The sequence below is a fragment of the Neophocaena asiaeorientalis genome, unplaced genomic scaffold (genome assembly GCF_003031525.2).
Source record: "Neophocaena asiaeorientalis asiaeorientalis breed wild unplaced genomic scaffold, Neophocaena_asiaeorientalis_V1.1 scaffold337, whole genome shotgun sequence".
NCBI classification, from domain to species: domain Eukaryota; kingdom Metazoa; phylum Chordata; class Mammalia; order Artiodactyla; family Phocoenidae; genus Neophocaena; species Neophocaena asiaeorientalis.
Genome location: NW_020175054.1, coordinates 368,593 through 378,988, shown reverse-complemented (window position 1 = coordinate 378,988; position 10,396 = coordinate 368,593). Strand labels below are relative to the sequence as shown.

Sequence of the window (10,396 nt, the reverse complement as noted above, 5' to 3'; positions counted from 1 at the left end):
GGAAGCTCCACATTCCCTGCCTTCCCAGCCACAGGAAGAAGTTAGAGCCTGGGTCCAAAAATCTGTTCAGAGACTTGTATTCCTGCCGCTATTTAACTTCATGACCTAATGTGGACTTAAAATTGGGAAGTGGGGTGATGACAGAGGACAGAAGGGCTGGGTGCCCTGATGTGGGAAGGCAGGACCCCATGATAGGATAGCAGTGGGCGAATCAAGTGTAATGGAAAGTGGAGGGCTGGGGGTTCCACAGGGTCAGGGAGCGGTGTGAAACAATTTTAGTTGCCAATGTACTGAGCACTTGCTTCAAATCAAAGAACTATGCATTCTCCCTGAGAATAGCAGACTTCCATGCAGGAGCTGCCTGAAGGTGGAGGTAGGTGTGTGAAAGGGCGCTGGGGTGGGCCTTCCTGCACTGAATCTGAGGAAAGGAGGGGGAGGGTCAAGTTGGTCTGGAGGCTGGGGCAGGGAGCCTGGAGGGTGGTGGTGAGGACAGACATTCTAAGCCAGGCTGCCTCCGCCCTGCTGGTACAAGGGCTAGAAAATAGGGAGGAATTTGGGGTTTGCTACCCTGGGTTGGAACAGGCCACTAGACTGCCAAGTCTCTTGGAGATAAGGATTTTGTGGCTTTCCTTTGCCCCCAGAGAAAGCTCGGTCTGTAGAGCTCGCCCTTTTCCTTCCCTTATGTGGTCTTATGGGCCCTGCCTGGGTGCTAATGGGAAATCCCCAGGGATGCTAGTCTCTCCCTGCTTCCCCTAAACCAGGGCCAGCTGGAGCTTCTGCGGAGACTCTTCACAGAGGCCCTTTATGAAGAAGCACTCAGCCAGGTGAGTGTGGGGAAGGTGGGACCAATGGCCTCCCAGTCACTCCAGCACTCCAGGAGCAACCAGGTCAGCGTCTCCTACTGGGACAGCTAAGCCAGAGCAGACCTGGTCTTCTGGAGTTGGGATGGGACTGACTCACAGCAAACTTCCTCAACAGGAAGAAAAGCTAGTGGCCGTAACCTGAATGCTCTTCTCCCTTTTTCCCCACAGTGGTTCACTCCGGATGGATTCCGGTCTCTCTTTGCTCTTGTTGGGACCAATGGCCAAGGAATTGGGACCAGGTTAGGAGAGAATGTTCCAGAGCTGTTGGACTTGTCCCTCAGGGCTGGGGTGGGAGATTGACTGAGGAAGGTAGCCACATCTCTTTTCAAGACTAGGGTGGGGCAGGGTGTGACTCTGGCCAGAATGCTGGACTAAACTCAGTGGTGGGGGTCAGAAAGACTGAGTCTTGGGAGCACTTAGTCTGTTGGGGAAGGACACACCCACCCACCCCCACCCTCCCCCTGGAGAAGGAAATGGACTTAACTTGCTTGGAGTGGGGGAGCCCTGTGAGCTAGGCCTCCTCCTCTCCAACCATGGCTGCCTGGGACCCCCAGCTCCCTGAGCCAGTGGGTGCATGCCTGTGACGCTCTGGAGCTGAAGCCTCAGGACCGTGAGCAGCTGGACGCCTTCATTGACCAGCTGTACAAGGACATCGAGACAGGTTGGTGAGATGGAGTCTTGGCCTCACCCAACTTTGGAGACATCCGTCAGTTAGACAGTGGACACAGTCTTCCCCCAGGGAGCTCTGAGTTCGTGGTTGGGGAAGGTAATCCCTGTGTGCCTATGGGAAGCTTCAGATCTGTTTACAGGACATACACAAGAAATGGCTCCGCAATCCGTGCGGAGGCTTGATGCTGGGGGTGGGGGAGGGCTGGACAGTAAGGTGGTACCATTTATAGGAAAGCAAGGCTTGTGCCTCAGAGAAGCAATTTCAGGTAAAATAGTAGTGATTGGGTGGCAAGACAGTGGAGCCAATGCCTGTCCTTATTAGCCTAGTTTCTTTTTCCCACCTATAAAGTGGATGCAATAACATCTGCATATTACTGTCTTACAGCAACTGGTGAGTTTCTTAACTGTGAAGGATCTGGCCTCTTTGTGCTGCAGAGCTGCTGTGAGTCCCGGCATTGAGAAGGGGTAGCCTCACAGCTGCAGTTCATCTCTCTTGGCCCCTTATGGGCTGGTAGAGTTGAGTCTAGGAGTGGGGTTAGGGCTGAGCTTCCTGGGGATATCCCCTCAGCCTTCTCCTTCTATTATTTTTTCATTCATTTATTGGACTCTTGTGCCTTGATATAAAACCTTCCAGTGGGCTAGGCCCAGTGCTAAGGCAGGGCACAGAGCTCTGATTCTTGCAAAGGGAAGCCTGGGCTTTGCCCCACCACTGCCCTGTGAGCTTTGGTAGGAGAGTGTTGTGATAGCCCGGGAGGAGCTCAGGCTGGAAGGCAGTCTCATCAGCACCTGATGGAGGGGGCAGAGCCAGCTCAGACTGTTGTCTTTTCCAGATCCCAGCCTCCCACCCTCTGCTCTCCTCACTGCAAAACCTTCCTCCCAGGCTCTGGGGACACTACTCCTCCCAAACTAGGCTCTCAGAGGGCCTGGCTCAGCTGTTACCAGACATCCAATAACAGACAGGACTGAGTTAAGTGGCCTGGCACGGGCATCCCTTTCACAGCCCTGTCCCTCCGTTTGTGAGACACTGGCAACACATCTGAGGATCAAGTTGACCAGTGAGGAGAGAAGGGACAGTCATGGCAGGAGGGGAGGGGAGTGATGCGGGATTGCATTAGTGCCTGTGCTCTTCAGGAAAGAGCACTGGACAGGGATATAGGAAACTGGGGTCCCAGGACCTGCCTAGCCCTAGCAGGGATCAGAGAACGAGGAAAGATGGGACCCAGTGCTCTGCACAGTTAAGGCTGTTATTTTTATTAGTCAACAATCCTCATTACCTGCCTCTCATGACCCAGGCAACCACAGCTGTGTCCCCAATGCAGAGACCTCCTTCCCAGAAAACAACTTCCTTTTGCATCTCACCGCCCTGGAGGATATTAAGCCAGGAGAGGTGAGGGGGCCAGTAGCTGTCGGGGTGGGTGGGCAGTGGGCCTTGCAGGTTCTCTCCAGGAATTGGGAGCAGCAGTGGCTACAGTCCCAAGTTCAGGCTGTTGGGTTGAATCCCCACATGCTCCAGGACATGAGTCTTCCCCATGGGTATACTCTAACCCCACCCCACTTCAAAAGATAACTCCAGAAAGCCTCAGAGCAGTGTTTCAGAGACAACTGTGTGCCTAAGTTCTTGTCCCCAGCTATCTTTTGATCAAGGAATCTGCAGCATCTAAGGAAGCAGGACATGGCCCTTTGTGGCTTGGACTGTGGGGTACTAGTGTGGGTGTGGGGTCCTGGCTCTTAGAGCTGTGCACGGAGCCTGGCTGAAACTTCTTTCAGGGCAAGTAGCTTCACACCAAGATAACCTCTGCCCTTGGCCATGGCCCAAGGCCAAGCATAGCCCCCTGTCTCAGACACAGATTGTGAAAGCCTCATAGTGGCCTCTGCTGTGAGCACAGGGGAATGGATCAGGGTGACCTGCGCCTTCGCTGAAGGGCAGCTCCGGCTCCTGGGGATGGGGCAATGGTTGGACGTAGGGCAGAGGTTGGGGAGGCCCTAATCCCATCTGTTAGAAGCACAGACTGTCAGAGCCCACCTCTCTTCTGCCCATTAGGAAATCTGCATCAGCTACTTAGACTGCTGTCAGCGGGAGCGCAGCCGCCATAGCCGCCACAAGATCCTCAGGTGCCAGCTGGGGGTGTGGTGGGAAGCCGGGCTCTGGGCTTCTCCGTGCTGGTGGCTGCCTGACTTTGTACCTTCACCATCATCCCCCCCACCCTCTGCAGGGAGAACTATCTGTTTGTCTGTTCCTGCCCTAAATGTCTGGCAGAGGCTGATGAACCCAACATGACCTCTGAGGAGGAAGACGATGAAGAGGACGAGGAAGGAGAGCCGGAAGATGCTGAGCTGGGGGATGAGATGACTGATGTGTGATGTCATCCTGCCTGGAAGTGGTCCTACCCCAGACCCTGCCAGAAGAGGGGGCCTTCCCCCAGAGCAGAGGCTTGGAAGGAACTCCCACTCCTGTTGCCTGCTTTCCCCCCATGCCAGCTCTGTTTCTTCCAGAGGGTAAGACAGGCTGGACCCTAGGCCCTCCACCTCCCGCCAGACCTCATGCCCATGACACTGCTGTTGAGCGGCTCAGGCTCTGCGCTGTCACTGAGCCTCTCAGAACTGGCCTCCCCCTGAGGTATGGGTGTAAGTGGCTGGAACCAAGGTCAGGGCCTAACAGTGTTTCTTCCCCTTGGCCCCATGGCCCCACTTACTCATCCACCTAAGGCTTCACCCTTCTCAACTCACTGTTGAGGGGGTGGTGGTTGGGTCACAAAGTGGCAACCTGCGAACAGCCTGACTCCATTGAAGAAGAGAGGGGGTTAGACACCCTTACCCTCTTCCCCAGTAGCACAGCTGGGAGAGGCAAGAGGGAGGAACTGGGCCTCCAGAGCACCTTCCCTAAGGCTTTCTGTGGGGGACACTGAACCGGGGGCATTATCTCCCTCTGCTCACCTCCCCACACCCACCATTTAGACATCCGGGGAGTAGAGAATCTCCCCAGACCCCAGAATCTGTCCTTATGCCTTGCCTCTCAGGCCCTGGCACAGTGGCTGGCCTCACAGGGTGTGGAAGAGGTCTCTGCCTCCCTTGGGAGGGACATCATGACCCCTTCCTCCCACCCTCCTCCCACTGAGGACTCTAGCAGCATGGCTGAGTTCTGGGGGATGAAAGGCCTGTGCTCCTTAATTTAAGATGTCCTAGAATCTTCTAGAGTCATGGTCTCAGTCTCCATCTTTAGGATCATTTAGGAACACTGAAGTCTTCCAGAAACCTAGGAGAGCTAGGCTAGATACTCAGATTAGCCCTGACTCTCTCCCTCTCCTCCCCAGATTAGCACTACCCCTTACTCTTGGGTTGGAAGCTGTGGAAATTATAACCTATCACCTGCAATTCCTTTCTGCCTACCTTTCCTGAGGGGCTGCCACATGCCCCTGCTGAGGGATCCCAGGGAGGGCAGGTGCCGCCCCACAGGCCCTTTCCTGCATCGTGAGCCAGGTGGAATCTGCCTGTCTGGCCTATTGGGTTCTTAATCCTTCACAGTAGCCAGCACCCCCTCCTCCCCACCTGCCCACTGTTTTCAATAAACTATGAGTGGTGACAGGCCTTTGCAGGAATGCTTTGTGGAGAATGGCTTGACAAGCTGCTCCAGGAAGGCAGCAGTCACACGGGTGGTGCAGAAGTGCATAGGATAGAGCAGGGGACTGCAGGAGATGGGAGCTGCAGCTCCCCAGTTTGGGTTCATCCCTGGTCTTGCCTATACTCTGCTGTGCAAAGGTTTCTAAAGTCCAAGAGCAGGGCTCTTCTGAGGTCCAATGTGGATCCTCAGTACCAGGCTACAAGATGAGGCTTTTGCTCAGGGACTGAACTACAGCTTCCCAAGTTTTTGAGCAGGAGGCTGTTGTGATCCAAGATTAGCAATCTGAGCACTGGTCCTAAAGGACCTTGGGCAAGTCATGTATCCTCTCTGGGCCTCAATTTCCTCCCTTCAAAACAAGAGCATGGGACCGGATAAGTGTTTGAAGGCCCCTCCCACCCCTGTGTACTTTTACTCTAGGACACAGTTACAACCCTGATGAGAGGCTTTATTGCTAAAAAGTCAGTGAGGGTTTATTATGTAGTCCTCAAACACCAGCTCCTTATACCATTCCAGCAACTGCTGTGAAAGACCCTGGGTGGGGAGGCTGAAGCCAGGTGGGATGTGACAGGTCTCAGATGGCTCTCAGACCACCTGCTGTTGGCCCCTTTAGTTCCAGACCCTAGCCCCTAAGACCTGGGGCCTGGGTCTTGCCTCTTCCCATAGCATGAGACACCTTAGGAGCCCAGGGGAGGGAAGGCCAGTGGTGTGTCTTCCTTTAACTTAGCCAAGGCCCAAGCCCTTTTCCTCTGCCTGGCTCCCCCAGTCCCCAAATGCTATCCCCAAGTCCCAAACAGCAGAATTCCTGGATTTTCCCCTTCCCAGCCCAGAGTTGCTTATGGCTGGAATGTGGGACCAACTCTTCTACCAGAAGGTCCAGGGCGGTTGCAGCAGCTCAAAGGTGGGGATGCTGGTGACATTGACTGGGATGGAAATGATGGCCCATGGCAGCCCATGCTGTTCCAGGGAGCGGCGGATCATGTAGCTGGGAGAGCATGAAGAGAGGTGGTGATGGTCACTTTCCTGACACCCCATTCTGCCCCACTGTCCCCATCACTCTGGGAGTTCCAGAGCCTGAGGACTTTTTTGGCCCTCCAACCAGGGCATCCCAAGATGAGGCTTGTGGGTAGGGACTGGTGATTGCCCTTGACCTCCCCGAGTCATGGCACCCAGCTTGGTGCTGATACAGCCAGAGACAAAGAGCCCTCACCCATCTCGGCCAAGCAGGAAGAGGGCGGGGATGTCAGCTGTGCGCTGGGTACTGTCTTGGATCATCTCCACGTAGAAGCTGTCATTGTCAACTGCGTTGTCAGAGATGATCACTGCCCGCCCACCGTGCTCCTGCACCACCCGGGTCTTGGAGAGGAAGGAGCAGCCCCTGGAAGAGGTGGTGATGAGACCAAAGGAAAGGCAGGGTCCTAGCTATCCATTCCCCAGACCACCACCCTGGGAAGATGAAAGGAGGACCTTGGAGGCTTTTTGATAAAGGCTCACAAGTAAATGGCCAAAGGCTTAGATAATCTTAAGATGTTTCTTAAAGACCCTTAAAAAGATGAATTATTTAAAAGCAGCTATTTCAAAGCATCACCACCAACATTGATCTCAGAATCTACCCTATGCCTGCCTTCCCCTTGTGCCCATGCCTGTCCACTCCTTACCCCCTCTCCACCAGAGCGATCTGGTCCTGGATGAAGAAACCGTTGCTGAGTTCCCCGCAGGCCTCTGAAGGTTCAGCAGGGACAAGGTGAATCTGCTCATACCTTGTGTGCTGAAAGACATTTAGACAGGTGAGAGTGTGGGGAGACACACCTGCTTTAGGACTGGGCTGACCATCCCATCTTATCAGCTTCTCACAAAGTGTGAGGGAAATGAGGAACGATTTCTGTGTACTGGACACTTGAGCATTTTTACTTAATTCTCACAAAGGTCTGTCTAGTCCTATCCCACCCTGCCTTTCCCAGACATAGGAAGGGAAGTTGGTATGGACCCAGAGAGGGGAAGTAACTTGCCTTGAGTCATGTAGTTCAGAGATGGAGCTAGCAGAGCCCTTGGTTTTTCACTACTTCGTGTCCCTAAGAAGATAGCTTTTCCCTCTGTGGTGCCCAGGTCTGTATTATACCCAGAGGAATAGCTGGAAGCCCTTCCTGGCTCTGTAGCCCCTGGAAGTCAGCTGGATTCTGCCCCCTTCTCTGTCCCAGCACTCAGGTATGGGTTGAAGTGATGAGGGTCACCTCGGCTTAGTGCGGGGAATGTGGAGACAGGATCAGAGATGAGGGGGCCTCCCTGAACTTACAAAGATACCACCAAAGTCCTTGGCAGGCGTGGCAGTAAAGATGTATCGAATGTCCCCAGGACTCAGCACTTGAAAGTACAAATAATCATGGATGCGTAAGCCTGAAAGGTAAAATGTACAAGTGAGAAGGCTCAAGGGAAAAAAGCTGGTTCAGGTTCAGATCATGGACTCCATGCCTTCAACGGGGCTGGTTAAGGTCTGGGCCCAGAGACCCAGCTTCAGCCAGTTGGGTCCTGCAGGTGGGTAGGATAGATGGTCTCTGCCCTGGAGAGGATAGAGTTGATGCAGACAGAGTTAGTAACCCCAGAGATTTACAGCTGCTGCTGTTGCTGCTTACACAGGTGGGCCAGGAAGACATAGCTCCAGTGTTAACCTCTCTGAGGGTTAATTCATCTGTGCTCTGAAGCAGACTTGGGAATTTCAAGATGGAGATGTGGTAGCCTGTGTACAAAGCAACTCTCACCAAAACTTAAAAGTTGACTCTGGTTCCACTGCCATCCTCCTAGTCCAGCCACTATCATTTCTTGTCCTGGCTGTTGCAGCTTTTTAACTGGTCTTTTTTTTTTTTTTTTGCGGTACGCGGGCCTCTCACTGTTGTGGCCTCCCCCGTTGCGGAGCACAGGCTCCGGATGCGCAGTCTCAGCGACCATGGCTCACAGGCCAAGCCGCTTCGCGGCATGTGGGATCTTCACGGACCGGGGCACGAGCCCGTGTACCCTGCATCGGCAGGCAGACCCTCAACCACTGCACCTCCAGGGAAGCCCTAACTGGTCTATCTTAGCCTCCATTTTTGCTCCCTACGGTCCATTCCCCCAATAACTGCCAGGGATTTTCTTAAAACATCTTAAAGCAAATATCATGTCACCACTTCAATACCCTTCAACAACTTCCCTTTGCACTTAAAATCTAAACTTAACTCTGGTCTGCAAGGCCCTGCTTGATCTGGCCCTCCAACTTCATCTCTTCCTATGTTCAAGCTACACTGCCCTCCTTTCAGTTTCTTCACATCTCCAAGGCTTCTTACAAGTTCCCTCACCCTACCCCCACCTCTACCCCTTTATATGGCTCACTTCTATTCATCTACCAGGTCATAACTTAAATGTCACTTAGGGAAACCTGCCCTGTGACTGCCCTCCCCTTATGCCCATTCAAAATATACTTTTTCTCCAATGACACTTCTAACATCATTTGTAATTATACAGTATTTGTAATTTTTTGTTTATTGTCTATTTCCTGCACTAGGACAAGGGCCTAAGTTTGTAATTTCATTCAATACTGTATCCACATTATCTAACATAGTGGCTAGGAGAGAGTTGGTGCTCAAAAAGGTTGTTGAATGAATGAACGGCTATTTCCAGCTCTACTGTGTTGAGGAAGGGAATTGCCAGAATAACCAGATATTTCTGGGGTGTGGATCTCTTTAGCACCAAAGTCTAATGATTTACCTGAACTTGAGTCCCTGGTTCCCTTAGCCCAGAGAGACTGAGGAATGTGAAAAGGTGGAAGCTGCTGCCACAGGTCTGTTAGTCAATCAACAAACTATCAAGTCGCTACTGTGTGCCAGCGTTGGGATGGATTGTGGTTTTTGCTGTCCTTTTCTACTGTCCAAAATCAGCCACCCGGTAGAGCTCCACTGGCTTGGCACTGGTCTACATATATGGCCTTTTATCCTGGGAGTGAAGACTTCCCATCGGGTAGATACACTCCCAAGGAAGCTTTCCTGGATTAGCACTAAGCTTCCCCTCCTCCCCACATACATCTTTGCCTGGCCTTTGCATCTGCTGAGCTGTGTAAATCAAGTGTAGGTATACACATGTGCTCAAGTACGTATATGGGTGTATGTTTATGTTCTCGTGTAGGTGCAAACAAGTTGGGTGTGTACGTATGTGCTAGTGCCTGTGAACCCACGTGTAGCAATGTGTGGCCCCGTTTATGTATGTGAATGCTTAACGTTTCTCCAGCTTGTAGTATCGCTAGTTGCTCCTTGTTCCTCGCCCCCTTCGCCACCTAAGTCAGCGCTAGTGGGGGTAGAGGGAGTCTTACTTCGACGTGGGGGGCTGAGGACTCACAGCCCAGCCTCAGGCCGCACACAGTTCATGTCCCTCGGGAACCACTACCCACCCACTCCAGGCGCCCGTCTCTGAACCTGCCCTGCTCCGAATTCGCGGGGTCCCCAAGGTGACCCGTGGACCCCGGCCCGAGCCGGGCTTAAGCTGGACCGCCAGCCCCGCCCTGAAGCGCAGTCCCGCCCGTTGCCGCTCACCGTGGGCCGCGACGCACGCGGGGAGCCAGAGCACGAGACAACACCAGCCCGCGGCGCCGGGGACCATCTCCAGGGCCCGGCCCGGCGCCGCGCTTCCTCCAGCCGCCCTGCTGCGCGTAGCTCGCCGGACTTCGGCCTGACAGCTGCTCTGGACTCCCGCCCCCAGACCCGCTCACGCCGCCGGTTGGCGCACCGGAACGAGGCCCAGGGCTGATTGGTTCTGACGCCTGCTCGTGTAGCCACCCCTGTGCCCTAGCCCACTTCCTATTGGTGGAGAGAAGTGGGGCCGAGGGCTAATTTGTTTTAACTCTTAACTGCAACTGCCGTCCCTGCCCCAGCATTTCTCTGATTGGATTCGACTCCGCAGGACCTCGCTGGCTGGCGGGGCGGGAGAACTGTAGGTGGGAGACCCGCAGTACTCGCCTCAGCCGCCGAAAGTCTTGGCCAATCAGCTCGTGCGGTCTCGGCCGGATCCTCCCTGTGGCCGCTTCGCAAGACGACGATTTACCTTCCCCTAGTTGTGTTTTCCTCCTTCCCATCCCCTCTTTGGGAAGGCATTCGTCTAGCGCCCAGGTGGTCTCCGGCGACCCCTGCCTAGTTCTACCGGCGCTTGCGCTCTCATAGTCAGTAGGCTGTGGGGACATAGACTGATGTACACGACCCTCGAGGAAGCTCTGGCCAGTGCCGAGCCA

At 54.0% G+C, this 10,396-nt stretch overlaps 2 protein-coding genes across 6 annotated transcripts in view; one reads left to right on the top strand and one right to left on the bottom strand.

Moving 5' to 3' along the window:
• SMYD5 (SMYD family member 5) overlaps positions 1 to 5,117 on the top strand; it is an 11,916-nt gene extending 6,799 nt beyond the window's left edge. The window contains exons 7-13 of one of the 5 annotated variants that reach the window (XM_024764008.1): positions 762 to 824; positions 1,032 to 1,102; positions 1,418 to 1,524; positions 1,918 to 1,923; positions 2,825 to 2,919; positions 3,574 to 3,644; positions 3,746 to 5,117. In XM_024764008.1, the coding sequence (XP_024619776.1) occupies positions 762 to 824; positions 1,032 to 1,102; positions 1,418 to 1,524; positions 1,918 to 1,923; positions 2,825 to 2,919; positions 3,574 to 3,644; positions 3,746 to 3,893 (561 nt within the window). In that variant the 3' untranslated portion in view covers positions 3,894 to 5,117. Of the gene's footprint in view, positions 1 to 761; positions 825 to 1,031; positions 1,103 to 1,417; positions 1,525 to 1,917; positions 1,975 to 2,824; positions 2,920 to 3,573 lie in introns of all 5 variants that reach the window. The other 4 variants (XM_024764011.1, XM_024764007.1, XM_024764010.1 and 1 more) reach the window with 4 other exon arrangements.
• A 458-nt stretch (positions 5,118 to 5,575) lies between these two features.
• Positions 5,576 to 9,919, bottom strand: PRADC1 (protease associated domain containing 1). Its single transcript, XM_024764012.1, has 5 exons — positions 9,705 to 9,919; positions 7,442 to 7,542; positions 6,807 to 6,916; positions 6,359 to 6,526; positions 5,576 to 6,133 (listed from the first exon to the last, which is right to left on the bottom strand). Exons 1-5 carry the CDS (start codon positions 9,769 to 9,771, stop codon positions 6,013 to 6,015), a joined length of 567 nt encoding a protein of 188 aa, XP_024619780.1. The 5' UTR covers positions 9,772 to 9,919; the 3' UTR covers positions 5,576 to 6,012.
• Positions 9,920 to 10,396: the final 477 nt, after the last annotated feature.

What these genes read in the sequence shown, in the direction of transcription:
- PRADC1 (XM_024764012.1), bottom strand. Translation starts at nt 9,771, where the DNA reads ATGGTCCCCGGCGCCGCGGGCTGGTGTTGTCTCGTGCTCTGGCTCCCC. An exon ending in CGCGTGCGTCGCGGCCCACG is followed by an intron (nt 7,543 to 9,704) that starts GTGAGCGGCAAC and finishes TTTACCTTTCAG; the next exon opens with GCTTACGCATCCATGATTAT. An exon ending in TTCCTGCTTGGCCGAGATGG is followed by an intron (nt 6,134 to 6,358) that starts GTGAGGGCTCTT and finishes ATGCTCTCCCAG; the next exon opens with CTACATGATCCGCCGCTCCC.